The following is a 23211-nucleotide window of genomic DNA, read 5'->3' as shown; positions in this document are numbered from 1 at the left end:
AAGTGCCGGACGCGTCGCTAGGTGGAAAAGGAAGGTGCAGCTGCGGTGAGGTTCCCCGGAAGGCTGGTGGGAGGTTCCGGCCTGGGGCGGCAGCATGAAGGGAGGAGCCGCAGGTGGGCGCCCTCGCGGGGCGGGCGCGTTTCCTAGTCTAAGTCCGCGCGGGGTTTTTCCCGTCGTGCCCCCGCCCTTCCCCATCGCGGGAGGACTGTAGCCGCGAAGCTCGCCCGGGCTGCTGGGCACCCTCGGTGGGGAGCGGCGGGCGCTGGCTCCGGTCCGGGATGGGTCGAGCCTGTGGGGAGGAGCCTTCCTGCCCCAAGGGACGAGCTGGGGAGGGTGGGGGCCGCGGTTTGGCCCAGCGGGCGCGGGGCTTTGGCTGGCGGGAGGTGCGAGGGGGGACTCGGAAGGAGCAGGTTTCTGGACGGGATCTGAGCGGAGGGGCGGCCTGAGGCCAGTTTGGGGCTGGTATTTCAGGCCTGTGGGCAGTTTGCCGCGCACGCAGGGGAAGCCTGGGGTAGGAGGCGGTGGGCAGGGGAGGGCAGCAGAGGAGAGCGGGGTGCAAGCCCGTTTGGTGTTGTCCAAGGGCTTACTTGAAGGTAAACCTCAGTCAGTGGTGAGGGGCTGCGTGAAAGGAGGCAGGAGAGATCCCGGGAGGGGACTGCTTTTTCAGGTGCCTTCTGCACTCCCAGAATGGGACCATTGATTGGGGGGGGCTTGGAAGTACGGCATACAAAAGACTCAAACAGTTTGAAAGATGTGATCTTTATTCCCTGATGTGATCAATTATCCATTGTCACAAGAAGTAAAGCTCTGTTGCGTTTGAATTCATATGCTCTTCATCAAACAACCTTTGAACCACTCCACTTTTCCATCACTTTTTCCTTTGTTTCTTTTCTCATCAGTTCTTTCCCTCTTTTTGGGGGTAGCTCCATCCTGCTCTTCCTTGGATTGATTGCATAATTAGCTACTTATATGAAATTCAATAAAATCATTAATAGTTTTTTTAATCTCTCTGCCACAACTTGGATACACTTGGAGGGAGCAATGATGTGGGTAGTAGGAAGGCCAAAGAGGAGGAGGTTGCAGTAATCAAATTGGGAAATAATCAGGGCTTGTAAAAGTGTGTTAGCTGTTGGGACAGAAGACAAAGTGGTGGGAGAGGGAGGAACCTAAGATGACTTCCTGATCATGTAAGTAATATAGGCAACGGTGTTGTCAACTGTGATAGAGAATGGGAGACATGGGGAATATGTAGGAGGAAATATAGGCTTAAATTGTTGAGGTATCCATGAAGAAATGTGGGAGAGACAGACTCTGCAACTGATCCCAGACCTGCCCAGCCAAACTGCCCTCCACCGGAAAGGACAGAAGTAGATCTGAGTATCCTCACCATAGAGATGGAAATTGAAATTGTTATCGGAGGTCTCTGAGTGATGCTAAGAAATAATGCTCATGAGCACGTGGTATGGAAGAAAGCATGAAAGTGGATCCTCCCATTATTTGTTTTACCACCAGCCTTTATTTGCTCTCTTAGAGGCGAGGGAACTGAAGACTGTATGACTCTCCAGTCTCTGAAAAATCCTGCACAAGACATGTGGTCAAGTTAATGTTATGAGGAAAATGTCACTTTTAGTATTATCAGAATTTGTGCACTTGTTTTTGCAGCCTTTATTCTGCTTTCACTGTAGTTTTTAATAGTAGTACTAAGCTGTCGTTTCTCTGTTGGATCCTTTATTTTAGACAAGAGAAAAAGGAAAATGTCTGTTGGAATCTATTTTATTTTCTATATAGGTAAATCACCTTGATCACTGCAGTAATTGAACACCTTCCAATAGTGTATTAAATGACATGATTAGCGTCTGTCACATGTAGTTCATTTTTTTTCTTATCCTCTCCCCAAGAAGGAAGCTGTGTGTGCATTGCAGTGTTTTGTTTTGGTACAGCTTTTTAATAAGAACTTGCTGCTTTGTATTCATATTGGAGAAGGCAAGGTTGAAAAAATTGACTTTACACTTGGAGTAGGTGATGAGGTTTGTGACGGTCCTTAGCTGCTATGGGAGTTTGTTCCACAGTCTGAGAAAGGTCCTTTTCCAGCACAGATGAGCATTACCCTTTCGGTAAAAGTTCATGGTGCCTGAAGAGTGACTTTACCGATTACAGTTCTTATCCTGGCACTTCAGTTGATCTTTTAGGTATCCTAAGTTCAGGTTGTTGAGTGCCTTAAAGATAAGGAACAAAACCTCGAATTTGACTTGAAATTGCTTATGGTAGGACACTGTAGAGAGCAGGGGACAGGTTTGATGTAGCTGTGGTGGCCTGTGTTGCTGAGAAGAGGTGTACTGAGTTCTGTACTAGTTAGAGATACCAAAAGCTTGATGGTTTCATGCCCAGGTATGTTATGCTGCTGTAGTCCACCTGAGAAGTAACAAAGATGCTTATAACTGAGGCAAGGTTGTTATTCTCCAGAATAGAGGATCTTCTTGACAACCAGAGATGATAGAAAGTGTTGCTCATGGTCACTGCTGTGTATGTGTTTTAGTTTCAGCAAAGAATCCCCAGGAATTCTTCCAAATTACAGACTGAGTTGAACAATTGTGGGCCTATATCTTCAACCGAAGGAGTACAGCAATTGCAAGCTTCTTGGATGAACTCATCCTATTGAAATCACTGAATAATGAGGCATCAGAGAGAGCTGCTATGGTTAAGATTGAATGTTATCATTATGGACCACTACACTTGTGGCTAGAAATTTAGTCTCTCGCTGAGGGGTGAAAATGAGTTTTGAGTGAGCATAGTCCCAATTGTAAGACGCTTGTCTATGTTCTGCTATTGCTGGGAGGCATCTACTGCTGATGCCAAAACCCTCCAGTTGCACAATAGCATCATCAGTGAAGTAAAGAGGTAGCTACCACCCCTCTCTGGAGCAGCTCTTCTTTGTGGCAGAGACCTATCTCTCCTCCTGCCCCTGAGGAAATCCATGCCAAAGAGACACAATTGCTTCTTTTGACCTTACCCTGCTGCTAATGGAGGTTACGGCTAATAACATCTGGCAGGTACCATCTGGCTTGAAATGTGAAGACTTTCTATAGTACTTGATTATCTGATCCAAGTTGCCTGGGAGGAGTAGTCTCTACAGGTTGTATCTCATATTGAAGATGCAGGGCACTTCATACAGATTTCATGCAACCGTAAGGCACTTGGCAAATTTCTCATCTGGGCAGTTTGAGGGCTTCTGGTCAATTCTGGCAGGATTCTTCTGCCACTTCTTTTTCAGTAAAATAAACTCCCAATACATGTTACCTCTACACATACATCACCTCATTTTCATATGGTAATTAGCACCTAGTCATGCTATTAACTGCTGCTTCTGCTCTTTGCCAGCACACCATGCCTCAACCTTGTTTGCATCTGACCTGCCCACACTAATATTACCATTTTTTCCTTGCTTTATTGGTTTCAGAAATCCTTGTTATGAAACCGGAGGTGGGGAGTATGCAATGTGAGAAGAATGAATCTGACTTTTTATTAGAGTTATAAATTCTGATATTTCTTTCGTGTGCCCCCTCTGTTGTAAAGGGGAGATTCATGATTTGGGTGGCTAGATATTTCCCCTACATACCTTAGATCTCCTTTGCTGTATTTCACTAGTGTGCTGAGATGGGAATGAAAGGGTCATTGTGTTTGCTAATTCCAGGGATTGGAATATTGGGATTCCACTGTTGCATGAGGCTACCACTGGAGCGAGAGCTGTGGCAGTTTTAATCACAGCACCTCATGTGCTGCACTTATAAGGAAGCACTGCAGATCAGATGGAAGTTTCTAGTAGCTATGTTACTTAGGCTGCAGGTTGCTTGGCTACCCACCAACTCCTCTTGGCTATTGGAGTTGCATGTACCCTGAGCTGCATGATCTCGTTAGTTGAGGCGGGGAGGCTCACTGCCATTGTTTTACAGATTGCTGGAGGTCAGATCTGTGCGGCAACATGGACTCGTCGGAGGAGACTGGGGGCTCCTCCACAGAAGAGAACTACTTTGTGAACTACACCTTCACTGACCGTTCTCACTCAGGCCGCGTAGCTCAGGGTATTATGAAGCTCTGCCTGGAGGATGAGCTCTTTGCTGATGTTACCATCTCAGTGGAAGGCAAAGAATTCCAGCTGCACCGGCTAGTCCTCTCAGCTCAGAGCTGCTTCTTTCGTTCCATGTTCACTTCCAACCTGAAGGAGGCCCACAACCGGGTGATTGAGCTGCAAGATGTTAGTGAGAGTGTTTTCCAACTCCTGGTGGACTATATTTACCATGGGACTGTAAAGCTGAGGGCAGAAGAGTTGCAGGAAACATATGAGGTGGCAGATATGTACCAGCTGACTTCCCTTTTTGAGGAGTGCTCCCGTTTCTTGGCCCGCACGGTGCAGGTGAGGAACTGTCTTCAGGTTATGTGGCTGGCAGATCAACACAGTGACATGGAGCTCTACACGGCTGCAAAGCACTGTGCCAAGTCACACTTGTCACAGCTTCAGGACACAGAGGAGTTCCTGCACCTACCTCTCCGCCTGCTGACAGACATCCTTACAGGTAGGCACAGGGGGCTTATGAGACCAGCCAGGATGTGGGTGTGGAGAGAAAATTGGGGTGACTGAAAGGGTTGTGGGGATTATCTGAACAACCAGTAGAGTGGCTTTGAAGAAGGACAGGAGGATGGGATTCAGGGGATCCAACTATCTTATTCAGAGGCTGATCAAAGCAAGTCTTCCTACAGCAAACTATCCAGCATAACTTAATCAAAGAAGCCTTGGTAACTGCATCTGGCAGTGAAGCATCCAACCTTTGAGCAATAGCCATGTTAACATAAAAGATGCTGTTAATATGGCCATATTGTCTATCTCACAGCAGTTCCTGGGGAAAGGGTAACAACCTCACAGGTTTCAGGGGATGCTTGGCATTAAACCTTATGGGGGTCCCTGCTCACTGATATCTCAGGTATAGTTTATTAACCTTCAAGGGTCTGTTGAGCTGCCATCCTATGTAGTATTTTAAATAATATTATGTGTTTCCTCAAATAATTGTCAATTTCAGTAGAAAGCATTTCAGAGCTGGACTTCTTTGTCTGTAAAGCGCCAAACGCGTGTTGTGTCATATTAAGTTGGTTTCCTATAGTAGACACTTTGCTCCACTCATATTGTAGGGCTTTCAGTAGGCAATCAAGCCATATAGCTGGTGTAGGGGAGCCTATAATTGTACGTGCTTTTCTTCAGATTTTTGGAATGTCTCCAGCCCCTTCATTCTCTTTTAACGCTTTCTGCCTACTGTTTTTTTCCTTCTGGTATTATGGAGATGCTGGTTGCGACTCCATAATTAAGGTTGGTACCATTTTTCACTTTCAATGTCTTGTAATGTATTTTTCACACAAACATCATCCCCAACTTTACAGGACGTTCTGCTACTACAGATTGAATTTTCAAAGTATTTACAAGTAAATCTGTTAATTTGCTTGTTTTAAAATTAATTAAAGATGTGCTTCTTTGTTACATTTCTTAATCTGCCTTTTCTTTGTCCTGAATGATCTTAACAATAGAAGAAGAAGAATAATGCAGACTCTTCAAACTTTCCATATACTTAAAATTAATTGAAATTTTATGCATAGGTCATATTTGAAGAAAGTAGGGTATAACTTTAGTGTAGTTATAAATAATTGTATCTAATTGTTAGGATTATATACACTAGACAGGTAACTCAAGTGGAGTTATTGGTTGCAGTGATTCAGTGGTATGAAGAAGAGTGGACACATGTCAAGAGTTCTCACTGGTAGATTGCTTGGCCCATCTGCCACTACTCTTTAAAAATTCTATGGCTTGATGCTGGCTTGGGCATCAGTGCTTGAAAGGCTTCCCCGTGATACTGCTCTGATGGCTCTACGATGTATTGAGACAGCACTGCCAGAGTAATTCAGGCAGGACTATGGGGGAGTCCTTAAAATTCAGTGATACTGGGAATAGGGGGTTGAGCTCTCCGTGGTGCTCTTTGCTTAGCAGTATTTTAATTAATGCAGCCCTCCAATAAGTCAACTGCAAATTAAAGGCCAGATTCACCAGAATGCTTTGGGTGCTTTGTGCTGTTCCAGTGAGGCAAAGCAGCTGTGAACCCACCCTCACCAGCAGGTTGCACTGCTTTGGAGGTATTAGTGAATCTATCCATAAAAGTTAAAATTAAAAAAAATAAAGATTGATACAGAATATCTACAAATCGTTAGAAATATTGCATGGTAGCATTTTCTGGTTTAGTGTATGTATGAAACTTTTTAATTTAAAAAAAACTTAAGAAATCCACAGACAAACTATGTTCAGATGGAGTTAGGGTTGAAAGTGTATATCAGTAACTCAAGGGTACAGAAAACCTACAGGTTGTTTGTAATTACCCTGAAAACATGCATTATAAACCTAGGAAATTCAGAGTTAAGGTTACACTTAAAAGAAATCCAAACATGTTAAGGTAAGAAAAAAACAGTTAAGGCACTTAAAGGGCAGAGTTAAGGCTGTTTAGTGACATCATGCAATAACCATAGGATTAGGATAATGGCATTTTAATGTATGTTGTCCAAGATTAGGTTGGTTTGATTGTTTTGTTTAAAGGCACCTGTGGTGGGTTTTTTCCCCTTGTGCAATTGTGTTACCCAGGTAGGCCTGTAAAATGGGCCCCAAACAGAAATACACCCATAGTGCGGTTTGGCAGAAGTGCTGTGTTAGCTTAAATGCTCCCTGTACTACAACCCAGTTAGTGGAAGCCCAAGGAAAATAAGCAAGCGTTAGTGATGAGCATTAAAACAAATGTAATGCAGATGATGATTTATTTATAAAACTTGTCCATTGCTGGGCCATTGGACACATTTCCAGAATAAAATTGTACATTTAACTTGTGTGTTGGTTGCTACAGCCAGTGATTTAGGCAATCCCAGTAATAATGGATCAATCCTAAACAGAAAAAACTCCCCCATTATGAGCAAATAGGTGGGTCTTGTCTAATGCACTGAATGCAAACTAACTTGGGGCTCTGTCAGGCCCAGAGGAAGCAGATTTCGGAGTCAAGGAACTTTCAGAAGGAATGTCATGTCTCACACAATCAAAGCTGAATCTAGAGAGGATTCCACATAGGGAGAGCGATCATCTCTCAGGCAGTCACATCTGAAACTATATGCAAGCACCTAGCACACTGTTGGCAATTTACTAAAGATACAAGGGTTTATGGCTTAACCAAGGATTAACACTGTACGTGGAAGCAAATAGAAAACCAGTGCAGCCTATTAAGTACAGGTGTATTGTGGTTCAGCACAAGTAGGCAAGCTTCAAGAAGAGCATGTTGCAGCAATCCTGCCTGTATGTAACAAAAGTGGAGGTCCAGATCTGAGAAGAAAGATCACAGTTGTCTAGCTAAATGCGGGCTGAGGAAAAGTGTTGCTGGTGCTGGCCATGTCTGTTAGTTGGGCTTCCAGGAGCAGCAAGAGATCTAAAAGTCCCGTAGGTGCAAACCTCTCTGCCTAAGTGAGGAGATGTTTGTTACTCTCTGAGCATCATGGTGCAATGTCTCCCTCCTTCCCCACACTGACTCTGTGATGCAGGCATAGGGTGTGATGAGTTGGGAATATATCTGTACAGTTTATGAATTCTGTGTGAGACTATGCACCCTCTGTGTCTGTGCAAGCTGCAGACTCCATTTTGAATGTGCAGCCTTTTTCTTTCTCTGTGGTCTGTTTGCTTCCATGTTGGATTGAGATTCCAAAGACTGGTGGCAAAAGAACAATAAAGAGTAGTTGACTCTGAGTTCCCAGTCATTGGAAATCTGTTCACTCTAGACCAGAGTGGTCCCTGCCCAGAAGAACTGATTTAGCAATGGGCAAGTAACCTGGCAGGGGTTTGTGCTCATATGGAGAAGCTGACATGGGTTTTAAAAAGTCCAGAAGTTTTTCTGCTCCAAGGGACATTTTTCTCCAGTCCACAAAGGAGAGATCACCCACCACGTAACAACTAGTGTGAGGCAGGGGATTCCCTGACAGCCTGGACATCGATGATCCCTAAGGACTCGCAAGGAAAGGGTGAGCTAGAAAGTGAGGGACTGAGGTGTTTAAGATGTTTGTTGTCTTGTGTGATCTCTACTGTCTTGTTCTTTATTTGATTAAGTATAAAAGAGCATAAAAGGTGTTAGACTCTGTGCAAAGTGTGTGAGTGTGTTCACTGCTTCGCAACTGCTGCGTACCCCTGAGAGTTAAATTGTAAACCAGAAGCTTCATGCCTTTGGGGTGGTGTTATGGGAAAGGGACATGTTTAAGTAACTGGAGTATCTTGGGGGTAAGCACTGGTCCTGGGGGCCTATGGCAGATGGCCTGAGGAGCTCCATCTCCAGGAAGGGCTAGGAGACTGAGAATCAGTGCCCAGGAAATGGGGCCAGAGGGACCCAGGGAAGAATCAGTGCTGCACAGTGCTGAGGCTCCAGAAATTAATGCATCCCAGGGGATCCAGAGCACAGAAGCTTGGATTCCTCTCTCAGCAGTCCTAGTGAGTGCCCTTGATGGGTGCTTGCTAAGATCTGTGACATTAGCTCACTGACTTTCTGACTTACGGTACAGGACCCCTCAAATAGAACATTTGCTGTGTCACCCAGGAAGCAATGTCGCCTGATGTTGAAACAGGTAGACTTGATACAGGTGCCTAGTTGCTCCTGCTGGCCATACTAGCCAGGTTTTATAAACCTCAGTCTTGCTCAAGATAGGGTTTTTTGGTGTCCTCGTGCAGGGAAAGAGGTTATGCGGAAGAGGGTTGTTCAGCTCACGCCTTGAGAATAGCATGTCAATTTATTGTAAATTCTTTTGTCTCTGAAACTACAGATGGTGTTCCATGTTCACAGAATCCAACAGTTGCCATAGAAACCTGGATCAACTTCAACAAAGAGGAGCGGGCAGGCTTCTCGGAGGTGCTGCGATCCAGTCTGAAGGTATAGATGGCCCCATGGTTAATGCAGTTATCATACTGCTCTGGTTCCCTACTCAGTGAGGAAGGGCTCCTGCCCTCATTTGTGACCTCTTAGTGTTTGAAAAAGCTGTGGCTTCAATACCAGGAATGCACACACAGGTAGAAAACCCCAGGTACTGTCAATGGCCTCAGCCTTGAGGCTGGTCTTGCCAATAGGGTTAACTAATCAGTGGTATTAGCCTGGTGTTCTCCAAGTACACAGGTAAGAGGCCAGTTTAGAAAGCTTAGAGCTTTGCATTCCCATGACTCTAATTCTTCTCCCTGAGCATTTCCTAGCCCTTAACTGAACTGAAGCCTGACCGTGTAGATTCAGGTGCAGGGCACTGCTCATTGTACCAGGTCAGGGATAAAAGGTGCCTAGACAAGGCTTGAAGCACAGGGTGTGGATGGTGTAGGAGCCTGAGACCTTATAGTCAAGTGAGGCTGAGATGACTTAACACAGAGCTAGTGGGCCCCAAAACTCCCTAAAGGAAATGGAGCTTTGGATGCTCCTGGCACATGTGTTGTGACACAACTCATATTGGATTCTGACAAAAATCCCTTCTCTCTCTCTCAGGAGATTGGGGAGAACGTTCACATCTACCTTATCGGGAAGGAGTCATCGCGTACGCACTCACTTGCTGTCTCTCTGCATTGCGCTGATGACGACTCAATCAGTGTGAGTGGCCAGAATAGCCTGTGCCATCAGATCACTGCAGCTTGCAAGCATGGCAGCGACTTGTATGTTGTAGGGGGCTCCATTCCACGGCGCATGTGGAAATGTAACAATGCCACCGTAGACTGGGAATGGTGTGCTCCTCTGCCCCGTGACCGGCTCCAACACACCCTTGTCTCTGTGCCCAGCAAGGATGCTATATACTCACTGGGGGGCAAGACATTGCAGGACACTCTCTCCAATGCTGTCATATACTACAGGGTGCGAGACAATGTGTGGACAGAGACCAGCCAGCTGGAAGTAGCTGTCTCTGGAGCTGCAGGTGCCAACCTCAATGGTATCATATACCTGCTGGGTGGGGAGGAGAATGATCTGGACTTCTTCACTAAGCCCTCCCGGCTCATTCAGTGCTACGACACCAATACAGAAAAGTGCCACGTGAAGCCTTATGTATTGCCTTTTGCAGGGCACATGCATGCTGCTGTGCATAAAGACCTAGTGTTCATTGTGGCTGAGGGGGACTCGCTGCTGTGCTATAATCCCCTCCTGGATAGCTTCACCCGACTCTGCCTGCCAGATGCCTGGAGCTCAGTACCATCCCTCTGGAAAATTGCCAGTTGTAATGGCAGCATCTATGTCTTTCGGGATCGTTACAAGAAGGGAGATGCCAACACCTTCAAACTTAACCCAGCCACCTCTGTGGTGACTGTCACCAGTGGCATCAAGGTGCTGCTCACTAACCTGCAGTTTGTGCTGGCTTGAGGTGACAAGCCCACGGACAAGACAACATGGACATTCTGTAAAACAGCTTAGAGGCACCCAATTTCCTTACCACTTGCCCCAGCAAGACCAGCTCACACCACCATAGAGTGCCCCCTCCTCTTTAGCCCTGCTTGCAGGCAGTATGAGTCTCCTGGATGTAAGGCTGTTTTCCCTTTCACTACACTCTCCAAGTTGACTTACAGCATCTTAAATCCCAGATGGACTAAATAGTGTTACTGTGCTCCTCTGATGTGAAGCTGTGTTTCAAGCTCAAATTGCAGCAGATAGACTTCTTAGGCCGAGAACTATCGAGCACCAGCAAGCCCTAGCATGAGCAGATAAACCCATTTTTGTCACAGCCTTTTAGTGTGAGAGCCCAGGAGGCTGCATGTGCTGCTGTCATCACTAGTCACAGGGAATGGCCACCCTGTACACTCCCTAAAAAAGCTCTATGCAGTTTGAAATGGGGCTCTAATATGACTGTTCCTTGATAAGGCTACAGGATTGGCTTCAGGCCAGAAGCACTGACTAAAGTGGACTCTACTGTAGACTGATTTCAGATGTGGGTCCAAGGCCCTGACTTGGTTGTGCTCTGCCCTACCTAGGGCAGATGGACTTGAAGCAGAGGCCAGGGATGGGCTTGCTGCTACTTTGCCACCCAGCACAAAGAGGAAAACTATCCTTAAAATACTATTGTGCCAGTGCTGGTTTCTAGCCCCAGTACTGGGGCTCCCATCCTGCTGATATTATACCACAGACCTGTACGATGGTTAAAGATGAAACTGAAGTTCATTTTCTCACACCCTTCCCTACTGGCACTGTAGCCCTTGAGGTGAGAGCCTGAATAAAAGTGTCTGGTGGGACAAAGATATGGTTTCTTTTTTGCTGATGGTGTTAACGTGAGAAGAGTTCAAGACACCTCTCTGTCCCCTGCAATAATGGCACTTATGTGGGAGGGGTGGAAGATCAAACCCTTACAGGTGCTCTGACGTGTGTGTGTGTGGGAAAGCAGAAACAGGTGTCCGGTTTTCAACCGGAACACCTGGTTGAAAAGAGACCCTCCCCAGCCTGTTGAAAATGAGCGAGTGAGTGAGGGTTGGAGAGCGAGCGATGGAGGGCAAGGCGGGACATGGAGTGAGCAGGGTGGGCCTGGATGAAGCGATAGGGCAAGGGTGTTCTGTTTTGTTCAGTTAGAAAGTTGGTAACCCTAGGGTCAGGTATTGTATGTATAAGGACATGATGCCAGAAGCTGTTAAGAAAAAAAACAAGCTCCCCATTGCTGTTATGTGTCTGAAAAGTTCTTTATTGGTTGTGCAGCAGTCCATTCCTTATTAGTTCACTAGGAACTTGTTCTTGTTGTGGGGAGCAGATGGATGGTTTCTGGTAGCTCTTGCTGACTCCCTGCAGCTGCCTCAGCAATCACATTCCTATGAAATCTTTCCAGGATCTGGATCTGCCTAGGGCGAACAAGGATGTGGGGACGGATCCTGGCAATGGCTTCTATTGCTTCTTGAGGGCTCCACTGGTACAGCTGGAAAGGCAGAAATCCTGAATGAAAATTCATCCTGTCTAAAGATGGGTCAACACAGGCATTTGGAGGGCCTAGCTTTCTTCCAGAGCCTAGTTTAGGTGGTCAAGGAAAGTGGCTCACTTTACCCCTCCTTGTACTGAATATCATCTGCTGCCTACCTCAGAGAGGCATCCAGCTCTCAATAGGAGCTCCTGAGAGGATACTCCCTCAACAAGAGGGATGCAAATGACTACTTGAGGCTCCATGTCTAGGGCCCTACCAAAGGTCCATTTCGGTCCATTTCACAGTCATAGGATTTTAAAAGTTGTAAATTTAATGATTTCAGCTATTTAAAGCTGAAATTTCACAGTGTTGTAATTGTAGGGGTCCTGACCCAAAAAGGAGTTAGGGGGGTTGTGCTCCCGCTGGCAGGGCACTGCCTTCAGAACTGGGCACCCAGCTCTGAAGGCAACACAGAAGTAAGGGTGGCAAGACCATAACCCCCAACTCCCTTTTGGGTCAGGACCCCCACTTTGAGAAATTCTGTCCCCCATGAAATCTGTATAGTATAAGGTAAAAGCATACAACAGACCATATTTCACAGTCCATGACGTGTTTTTCATGGCTGTGAATTTGGTAGGGCCTATCCATGTCCTCAAATTCACATGCTTTTGTGGACAGCTTCTTCTGCCCTGATCATAACAGCGCCCCTGGACAGACACAGCAGCTTTACTTTACATGATATGCTTTCCTAATACAGGTGAAAGGCTGATTCTACTCGTGCTTCCCTCCGCTGCTCAAGCAAACACTAATGAATGCAGTACTAGGGGATTCCTGCACAAATGTAGAAATGCCAAAGGGTTTCACAGCTGCACTCATATTTTCAGTTTTTGCTGTTCTGAATCTGCCTCAGTTTGTGGGAACTTCAACTTTATTCTGTCTTGAGTTTGTTCTTACCCATAATGCTGCATTTTATTTTGCATTTAAAGAAAGTTAAACTGTGCAATTACTAGTTAGACTAAGCTTCCCATCAGCCTGAGCCCTGCAAGGTCTCTTTCTTGCCCCCGAGAGCTCCACTTTCTTCAACTGGCTAGCTGCTCAGTCACAATGAGTCACTCTTCACTGTCCATGACTAAGGGCTAAGGGAAGCAGAGCCAGTCAGGATTTATTACAGCAAGGAGTACGGACTAGGTCCTCTGCTTAGTAGCCACAGAATCTGCCAGAATAATCTAGGAAATTAAAGGTGACAGCTGCCTCACACATTTAATTGCAGTCCACTTACACATGAAGTCAAGAAACACTTCACCCATTCAGCTTCCATTGCTTATGTCTGTGCAGACAGCTGAGCAGCCAGAGGCATAACTGTACAGGAGAGTGCCAAGCAAGCTAGACTACTTAAGATGGAAACCACATTGTGACATGCGCTAGTACTTTGCTTCCAGCAAGTAGTGATTTGTCAGGGTCCTTAGGGCAGGTGAAATTGAGAACCCTAGGAGACCCATTCCAACACTAGCGTCAATGTGCACAGAGAACTGGAATATCAAAGGAAGCCTGTGTTCCAGTTCGTCTAGCAGTTTTACATGTTCACCCTTACGAACCCCCTCAACATGAGCAGAGGGAGTGTCTGGCAAACAGCTCATCCACAGTGAGCCTGGAGTCTAGCCACATTCTCTAACGTTCCCTCTCAAGTGGCTATGCAGCCTAGACTCAGTAACATTTGAAATTAGCTCTTGAACCATCGGACACTGAGCAGACTCCCAGGGGAATTCTGCACTACTGCACGCATGCATATTTAATGAGCCCCCAGAGATTTCTAATTTTTCATGCAAAAAAAAGCTTCTGCCAAAATGTTGCTGCAGCTCCACCTTTTTCCCACCAGAGGGCGATGTGGCACAAGAACAGCAGTAGCGCCCCGCAGAAAATAACTTCTACAGTTCTGCCTTTTGCCCACCAGAGGGTACTGTGGTGATGGAACAAAGTTGTAGCTCCCTGCAGCGAGGGAGAGAGCTGCCTTTGCAGTGCTTCTCAGGCCAGGTCAGGAGACAGGTGGTGTGGGTCAGAGAGGGGCTCATAAGGGATAAGGGCTAGTGGGGGAGGACAGACTGGGGCAGGGCCACCGGGGGGAGGGAGGTGCAGAGACACATAAGGACAGGGGAGGGGTGCAGAGCTCCATAGGGACAGGGGAGTGGCTGGTAAGGGCACAGACACACATGGGGAGAGGAGCAGATGTGCCTGACTGGGAAAGGCTAGGGGTCAGTCAGGGTCTGCACAGGGGAAGCTCCCTAACAATCCCTCCCTGCCCCCACCAAAAAACCTGTTCCATACTTTTCCCACCCATAACCAACAGTCCCTCCAAGTTCACAGCCAGGCTACTTCCCAGAAATTTATTTCCCTCTCCCTCAGCTCCTCCATTTTCGCTGATTCCCCCAAGCTTTTACTCTGCTTCTGAGGGGTGTGGGAAATATGGTTCTGTATTGTAGTTTACATGAATTCTAACTCAGAGTTCTGTATTAATATGCCTAGTAAGGAATCTATTTATCAAAAAACATTTCCTGAATCTTTTTTGTTGTCTGTATTGTTACAGACATACTTGCTGACAGGTATTTTGAAATAAATGACCCAAAATAATTGAAACTGGTGTGATTATATTGTGTTATTTTGACAAATAAAATATGCACAATTTAGAAGAATTTTAAAATAGTGTGCAGAAATTTTTGGGTGCAGAATTCCATCAAAAGTATCCTGTTGCCCATGCAGCAGCAGCTTCCCTTGTCATCCACTCAGCTGACTTTACTGAATGGAAGCAACTTGTCAAGGAGATGGCCCCTTATCTCAGCAATAGTTTGCCTATCCAGGGAGCCTGGGGATAAATGTGCCCCCTTTAAGTACAGAAGCCTTCTAACCTGAATTAAATATGCTGCCACCATGGTGGCACTGCGGGAGCGTCCTGCCTTGCAATGCACATAGACACTGTTCCCACACTCCCGATGCTTCAGTACAAATTCAACACCTCTCTGCAGGTTTTCCAATGTGGGAACTCCAGTCAGGTCCACGGTGCTGAGACGCAGCTGCTCTACTCCCATTGCCTCCCACTCCTGTAATGAACACAGAAGGACTGAATCAGTCACCAAGCTTAGGATGGAAGAGACGGTGGGCCCCATCAAGATAGCAAGGGAGGTACATCAGCAGTGCAAGGGAGTAGAGGTTAGTGGGGGGAAATCAAGACAGGAACAAATGAGACATAACGGAAGTGAGAGAAATCTTTGTCATGGTTATCAGAGGGTAAAAAGGATTGAGGGAGTGTAGACTAGATGCTAGAAACACAAGTTTTGTGAGGGAGTTTTCCCAGGTGAAAAAAAAAAAAAAAAAGACTAAGTGACCCTTAGGATGTATGAGTGAATTAGTTTGTGTTGTGGTCTGTTGTGGGGGCTGTGTGCTAAACCAAGCAGCCTGCTAGGTTAGGCTGAGAGCTTACTCAGGAGGCTCTAGCCTGCTATCCTTTAATCCCTGACCCCTTTAGGATCCCTTGAAAAAGGGGGTGGGCTAACTCAGGGAGATCAGGGGTTTAAAAAGCCAGAGGAGCGGCGAACAGGGGAGTTTAGAGAGGAAGTGGGCAGATTTACTTAACGAACATATTTTAAACTTAAGCCAATTACTCCCCACTTTGTCCATCCCCCAACCCGACCCTCCACCCCCCAAAAGCCTGCAAGAGTAAAAATAACGAAGGCAGAAGTCCATCAGCAGAGTGGGGCTATCCAGTTTATTGCTTGAATGGGGCATGTACAGTTACCTGCCTTTTGGGGAGGTGAAATGAGTGTGCATGCAGTACAAACAGCTCATGGTCCTCAGGGACACAGCACAGGCTCTTAAGGCCAGAGTGGCTGAATTCTAGGAGATCAGGAAGACAGGTACATAGATGAGACTTTCCACCACACAATAGAACAGTCCCATCCCCACTCTCATCCTCCTTAATAACACAGAGGCTGTCAAAGTCTTGGAAGGATAACATCAAGCTGGAGCACAGGGAAACAATCCCATAGTTAGGGCCCTCCTTCCAGATGGTGTCATGGTATCCTCTCACACTGAGGATACCCCTCCTGAGACAGGAACCCCAGTTACTAGGAAGAGCCGGATAACAGTAATAGAGGATTTGATTATTATAAACATAGATAGTTGTGTTTCTGATGATCAGGAAAACTGCTTGGTAAATTGCCTGCTGGGTGTGAAGGCTGCTGAGGAGGAGCCAGGGGCTGTGGTACATGTAGGTACCAATGACATAGGGAAAAGAGGTCCTGCAGGCCAAATTTAGGCTGCTAGTTAAGAGATTGAAGTCCTCCATGATAGCATTATCTGAAAAGCTTCCAGTTCCATGTGCAGGGCCAGGAAGAACCGTGGGGTCTCAATGCATGGTTGAGATGATAGTACAGGGAGGAGGATTTTAATTTATTAGGAACTGGGAAACCTATTGGGAAAGGAGGTGCCTACACAGGAAGGATGGGCTCCACCTAAACCAAAATGGAACCAGACTGCTGGTTGTAGAGGGTTTTTTAAACTAAGGGCTGGGGGAAAGCTGATGGGTACAGAGGAGCACACGGTACAAGCAGAACCATCCCTTAGGGATGAAATTATTAAAAAGAGCATAACTCTACATCCTAGCAAGGAGGATAGGAAAGAAGTTGGTACAGTACAGGTAAGAGCTATTGAGGAACAGCCAGATGTTAAAGAGGCCCATTTAAATATAACACATGAAGGCAAGCAACTGAATATTGACAAAATGTACAAGTGCTTACATACAGATGCTAGAAGTCTAAATACTAAGCTAGGTGAACTGGAGTGCCTGGTATTGAATGAGAATATTGATATAATAAGCATTATGGAAACGTGGTGACACACCTGTCAGGGATGGTCTAGACCAGTGTTTCTCAAAGCCGGTCCGCCGCTTGTTCAGGGAAAGCCCCTGGCGGGCCGGACTGGTTTGTTTACCTGCCGCGTCCGCAGGTTCGGCCGATCGTGGCTCCCACTGGCCGCGGTTCACCGCTCCAGGCCAATGGGGGCTGCGGGAAGGGCGGCCAGCATGTCCCTTGACCTGTACCGCTTCCCACAACCCCCATTGGCCTGAAGCGGCGAACCGCAGCCAGTGGGAGCCGCGATCGGCCAAACCTGCGGACGCGGCAGGTAAACAAACTGGTCCGGCCCGCCAGGGGCTTTCCCTGAACAAGTGGCAGACTGGCTTTGAGAACCACTCGTCTAGATAATACTTAGTCCTGCTTTGGGTGCAGGGGACTGGACCAGAACACCCCTCGAGGTTCCTTCCAGTCCTATGATTCTAATCAATGGGATGTGGTAATACCAGGGTACAAAATATATAAGAATCACAGAGTAGGTCATGATGGTAAGAGAGTGGCACTAATATGTGAAATAGTCAAAATATAAATCTTAAATAAATTAATCTGTACCACAGAATCTCCACGGATAGAAATGTCATGCTTGAATAATAATATACTATTGACCACCTGATCAGGATGGTGATTGTGAAATGCTCAGGCAGAAAAAGCAATAATGGGGATTTCACCTATTCTCATATTGACAGGGTATATTTCACCTCAGGAAGGAATGCAGAGATAAAATTTCTAGACACACTAAATGACTGTATCTTGGAGCACCTTTGATTTAGTCCTACGCAAAGCACAGGATCTGGTCCAAAAGGTGAATTTAGCTGAACAGCTCAGTAATAGCGACCAGAATGTAATTAAGTTTAATATCCTTGTAGGAGAAAAAATGCCAAAGAAACCCACCACAGCAGTATTAACTTCAAAAAGGGAAACCACACAAAAATGAGGAAGCTAGTTAAATGGAAATTAAAAAGAACAGTCACAAGAGTGAAATGCCTGCAAACTGCATGGAGACTATTTAAAAATACCATAATAGAGGCTCAAACTAAATGCCTCTCTCCCTCCCCCAACAAAAAAACCAAAACAAAACAGTAAGAGGACCAAAAAAAAAAAAAAAAAGTGCCATGATGGCTAAACAGCACAGTAAAATAAGTGGTTAGAGGCAAAAAGGCATTCTTTAAAAATTGAAAGTAAAATCCTAGTGAGGAAAATAGAAAGGAGCATAAATTCTGTCAAGTGTAAAAATGTAATAAGGCAGGCCAAGAAAGAATTAGAAGAGCAACTAGCTAAGGACACAAAAACTAACAGCAATTTTTTTTTTAAAGTCTATCAGAAACAGGAAGCCTGCCAAACAATCAGTGGAGCCTCCGGACAATTGAGATGGTGAAGGAGCACTAAGTGAAAACAAGGTTGTTGCAGAGAAGAGAGATGAATTCTTTACATCAGTCTTCACTGCAGAGGATATGGGGGGGATCCCCCACACCTGAGCCATTCTTTTTAGGTGACAAATCTGAGGAAGTATCCCAGATTGAGTGTCAATAGAGGACAGTTTGGAACAAACTGATAAATTAAACAGTAATGAGTCACCAGGACCAGATGGTATTCACCCAAGAGTTCTGAAGGAATTCAAATATGAAATTGCAAAATTACTAACAATGGTATATAACCTATTGCTTAAATCATCGTCTGTTCTAGATGACTGGAAGGTAGTTAATATAATGCCTATTTTTAAAAAAGGCTCTAAAGGCGATCTGTCAATTACAGACCGAGAAGCGTAACTTCAGTACGCTTACAAATTGGTTGAAACTATAATCAAAAACAAAATCATCAGACACGTAGATAAACCTGGTATGTCAGGGAAGAGTCAACATGTTGTAAAGAGAAATCATGCCTCACCAATGTATTAAAATTCTTGAGGGAGTCCTCAAGCATGTGGACAAAGGTGATCTAGTTGATCTAGTGTGCTTTAGACTTTCAGAAAGCTTTTGAAAAGATCCCTCACCAAAGGCTCTTGAGCAAAGTAAGCAACCATGGGATAAGATAGAAGGTCCTTTCATGGATCAGTAACAGCTTAAAAGATAGGAATCAAAGAAAAGGAACAAATTATCAGTTTTCACAGTGGACAGGGGTAAATAGCAGGTTCCCTTAAGAATCTGTACCAGGACTTGTGCTGTTCAAGATATGCATAAATGAGCTGGAAGAGAGGGTGAACAGTGGTGGCAGCAAAATCTGAAGACTATACAAAATTACTCAAGTTAGTTAAGTCCACAGCTGACTGTAAAGAGCTACAAAAGGGTTTCATTAAACTGGGTGACTGGATGATAAAATGGCAGAAGAAATTCAATGACAAATGCCAAACAATGCACATTGGAAAAAATAATCCGAACTATACACACAAAATGATGGGGTCTAATTTAGCTGTTACCACTCAAGAAAGAGATCTTGGAGTCATTGTGGATAGTTCTCTGAAAATATCTGCTCAATGTGCAGCACCAATTAAAAAAAGCTAACGGAATGTTAAGCTGCATTAGGAAAAGGATAGAAAAGAAGACTGAAAATATCACAATGCCCCTCTATAAATGCATTAGATGCCCAAATCTTGAGTACTTCATTCAGTTCTGGTCACTTCATCTCAAAAAAAGATAATTAGCATTGGACATGGTGCAGAGGTCAACAAAAATGATTGGGGTATAGAACAGCTTCCACATGAGGAGAGATTAAACAGACTGGAACTTTTCAGTTTAGAAAAGAGATGACTGAGGTAGGATATGATAGAGGTCTATAAAATCATGAACACTATGAAGAAAGCGAATAGGAAAGTGTTATTTAGCACTTCACATAACACAAGAACTTATGGTCACCAGATGAAATGAATAGGCAGCAGGTTTACAACAAACATAAGGAAGTATTTCTTCGCAAAATACACAGTCAGTCAATCTGTGAAACTCATTGCCATGGCATATTATGAAGGCCAAGAGTATAACTGGGTGCAAAAAAAAATTAAATAAGTTCATAAAGGATAGGTCCATCAATGGCTATTATCCAAGGTGGTCAGGGATGCAACCCCAGGCTCCAGGAGTCCCTCAGCCTCCAACTGCCAGAAGATGGGCCTGGACGAGAGGATCACTCAAAATTGCCCTGTTCTGTTCATTCCCTCTGAAGCATATTGCACTGGCCATGGTCAGAGACAGGATACTATGCTACATGGACCATTGGTCTTATCTAGAACATAAGAATGGACATACTGGGTAAGAGGAGAGGTTAATATATGAAGTGGTACAGAGAAAGCCAATTGGGCTCTCCATCTGGGAACAAGAGGTGCCCTCTGAAGTTAAGGGAGCAATGCTACAATCCGTGAAGAAATTTTTATGAAATGTAGAATTAATACTCCTCAATTTCTGTCTCCTCCAATGTTGCTACTCTCTTCCTCCTCACCACCATGTTTTTTTTTTTATTATTTTGTTAAACTGAATGTTGACTGTCAGCTTCTGGGTGAAGAAATCCAGTCTTAATTCCCTCTAAAAGGGTAGAGCTATGGTGCTATATATTCTGGAGTGTATTGCCGCAAGAGATCACAGTAGGAAACAGCTTTGTACAAAGGATGTTACAGGACTTTCAACCCCTCATTATTTAGGTTGGGAACTAGTCCCAACAGGACTGGGCAGAAAAAGATTTCACTTGTGGTACAGTGTGGCAAAAATACATGGTGAGGGTTAGTGTTATTCCTTCCTCAGATGCATCGTGTTGCTGGCTGCTATCTGACATGAAAGCAGATCAGACAGCTCTAAACTCATACATTTCCATTTCTACAGCAGGAACTACCCTGCTTATTCCATATTCGCCAATCATGCATCATGTTATTCCAGAGCTTCTAACTTCAACTGTTAGTCACTTTGAGCATCTGATTTTAGGAAACTGATGTTGCTTGCTATTGTCAGAAATATTTGGTTGTAACTGTGCTTCAGAGGTTCTCTGGAGCTTCATTAATGTGGCAAGTTTGGATACCACTAGGGATTGGCAAGGGCATAAACAGCCTTTCACAGATAGTTTCAAATCTGGCCCAGGTCACTAGTGAACAAAGTCTATCAAAGTCAACCCACCAGAGAAGTACAGAACTCAAGAGTTAGAATTGTCCACAATGGTTTGAGATTTGATCTTCACCTCATCAGGTAGTATGAAAGATTGAACTGTCTTCTCTAAGAGGCTGCAGGGATTGTGTGCTGTACAGCTCCAAGCACATTGACTGCACACCCATAATAAGTGATGGCCAGATTAGGACAGTTGGTCCAGTTTCTGTTAGATGTCATAGTTACAATAGATGTTAACTGGCCTGCTGCTAGGCATTTTCAGAAGAGGCACAAAAGTAAACAGGCCACAAGACCAAACACCTCTCTAACCTCTATGGGGAATTTCTTCAAGGCAACCCATAGAAACTCAGGCTGACAATTTATACTAGATGTGTCTCTTTCCAGCACTAAATTAATTTATTACTCCTGTGTTAAATAAAGGGCTGGACTGAATACTCCCTTTCCACAAACCAAACTCCCCCCAGCAAACATTTTACTCTATAGCACTTAGCTCTGTTCAACTAGAAATCGTCTTAAAACGCTCAAACTTTGCACAGCGAGTACAGGTTTAGAAAGCCTTCGGGGGATTAGAACTGGGAGCTTCTCCCTTCAGGGGAGTAACAGCTCTTCCTGGGCTGAAAGGCAGCTGCCTTTAAACGGTCCAGGCCATTCTGCCCAGGGAGAGAGAAAAGTCACCCACCCAGCTGGCAGGGCGGAGGAGTTTGGGGCTCGGGACAGCCACATCGCAGCCCTGCTGGGGGACGGGGACACTCCACACGAAACCGCTCACACCGCCGCGCGACCCAGCGGAGCAGAGGGCCCCACAGGTGCGGGGCAGGCCCAGGCCCCGGCTCACCTGGGCGGAGCAGCAGAGGAAGCGGGTCTCATACTCCTCGTTCAGGGTGAGCACCCCGCGCACGTTCTCCTCCGCCACCAGCTGCGGGGGAAGACAGAGTCAAAGCCGGCCGGGCGCGGGTAGGCGGGTGAGAGCCCGCGCCGCCCCCCGCCCAGACCCTCCCGCCCTGTGCTCCGTTACCCTGCGGCTCCGTCCCCGCAGCGGCAGCGCCCCCAGCAGCACGGCCCGGTCGATGCGGTGGAACCAGGGCCGCTGGGAGCCGGGCAGCCGCTCCCGCACCAGGGTGTAGAGCAGCGTCGGGTAGAAGAAGAGCCGGGCGGCCCCGGAGCCCAGCACTACCGCCACCCCCATCCTGGCGGCCGCAGCCGGGCCGGCGCGTTTGCTCGGCGGCGAGGGGTGAGAGGAGGGCGGGCGAGTTCACTGTGCTGGGGGAGCGAGGGCACGCGGACGGGCGAGCTGGGAGCGCGAGCTGGGGGGCGGACGGGCTCACCGCCCGGGCGGAGGGGAGTCGGTGGGAGCCGGACAGGCTTACTAGGCGGGAGGGGCCTTGGAGCTTGCGCCTTCTCCTGTCTCGCTGCCCCCGGGCCCGCCATGGTCTCTTCCGGAAGCGCCGCCATCTTGCGAAGCCGGCCTGAGGCGGAGGGAGCGGAGAGGGGCGCGGGCGGATCCCTAGGACAGGTGAGGGCGGCGGCCGCCAGGAGGTGCCCGGGCCGGGCAGGGCAGGGACAGCGCGGAGCCAACGGTAAGTGAGACCCGCCCATCCCGGGTAACGGGACTGGCCTCCCCTCCATTGAGTCCCTGGCTAGGGGCTATCCTGGGCCTCTCTGGTCCCCTCCCCGTACGGAGCTACCTGCTCGGCTGGTCCCCGGCCTGGTGCTTCCCCCGCTCTGTCTCTGCCCGTGGGGCGGATGGGGACTCGCTAGCCCCACTGAAAGGGGTCTGGGCGAGAGCCGGTCCCCGGGGCGTTCGGGGCAGCCCCCCCGCTTGCCTGCTGTTCCGGAGTCTCCGTGCCCAGAGCCGTGCCCTGCCCTGCGGTGATCCTGGAGCTGGCTGAGCGGCTCACAACGTCTCGCAGGCACCCAGGTCCCCCGATAACTCGCATTTGTGGAGCGGGCTAGGACCGAGCTCCCTAGAAGCGCCAATGGGGTGTGTGAGCCGGCGGTGCCGCGCCGTGTGCCCTGTCTGGGGCTAACTGCGCTAATTGGGGCAGGAGCCGTAAAGCTCCAGAACAGGTTAATGGCGCCGTCCATGGGGAAGGGGGCACTTTGCATGGATTGCGATGTTTCTGGCTACGAAGTGAGCAAATTCCCTCTAGGGGTTCGTGCTTTGGCTACATTTCATGAGAACATCCCTTGAAAATGCTGAAAGGAAACAGAATCGCCGTCCTGATATCGTTTTGGGGCTGATGTCCTTTAATGTCTCTGCGGTTTCCAGCTGGTGTCCAACAGATACT

The 23211-nt window shown here is 46.8% G+C and overlaps 3 protein-coding genes across 11 annotated transcripts in view; 2 read left to right on the top strand and 1 right to left on the bottom strand.

Moving 5' to 3' along the window:
* Positions 1-25: 25 nt before the first annotated feature.
* KBTBD4 (kelch repeat and BTB domain containing 4) lies at positions 26-11770 on the top strand. Of its 2 annotated transcripts, none has more exons than XM_074955465.1 (4): positions 26-113; positions 3951-4571; positions 8872-8978; positions 9573-11770. In XM_074955465.1, exons 1-4 carry the CDS (start codon positions 95-97, stop codon positions 10431-10433), a joined length of 1608 nt encoding a protein of 535 aa, XP_074811566.1. In that variant the 5' UTR covers positions 26-94; the 3' UTR covers positions 10434-11770. The 2 variants fall into 2 exon arrangements, with proteins under 2 accessions (XP_074811566.1, XP_074811567.1); XM_074955466.1 differs by having other exon boundaries at positions 110-245.
* On the bottom strand, positions 11716-22894 carry PTPMT1 (protein tyrosine phosphatase mitochondrial 1). 3 transcript variants are annotated; one of them, XM_074955478.1, is made up of 4 exons: positions 22747-22894; positions 21759-21839; positions 14847-15038; positions 11716-11964 (listed from the first exon to the last, which is right to left on the bottom strand). In XM_074955478.1, exons 1-4 carry the CDS (start codon positions 22858-22860, stop codon positions 11773-11775), a joined length of 579 nt encoding a protein of 192 aa, XP_074811579.1. In that variant the 5' UTR covers positions 22861-22894; the 3' UTR covers positions 11716-11772. The 3 variants fall into 3 exon arrangements, with proteins under 3 accessions (XP_074811579.1, XP_074811578.1, XP_074811580.1); XM_074955477.1 differs by lacking the exon at positions 22747-22894 and adding an exon at positions 21939-22243; XM_074955479.1 differs by lacking the exons at positions 21759-21839; positions 22747-22894 and adding an exon at positions 21939-22246.
* Positions 22365-23211, top strand: part of CELF1 (CUGBP Elav-like family member 1) — a 107659-nt gene continuing 106812 nt past the window's right edge. For 2 of the 6 annotated variants that reach the window (XM_074955469.1, XM_074955467.1), the window contains exon 1: positions 22381-22500. The gene's annotated coding sequence lies outside the window, so the exon portion shown is untranslated. Of the gene's footprint in view, positions 22501-23211 lie in introns of all 6 variants that reach the window. The other 4 variants (XM_074955472.1, XM_074955471.1, XM_074955470.1 and 1 more) reach the window with 3 other exon arrangements.

Source organism: Natator depressus, chromosome 6, assembly GCF_965152275.1.
Source record: "Natator depressus isolate rNatDep1 chromosome 6, rNatDep2.hap1, whole genome shotgun sequence".
Lineage (NCBI taxonomy): Eukaryota > Metazoa > Chordata > Testudines > Cheloniidae > Natator > Natator depressus.
The sequence above is the reverse complement of the archived record's forward strand: the minus strand, read 5'-3'. Positions and strand labels throughout refer to the sequence as shown.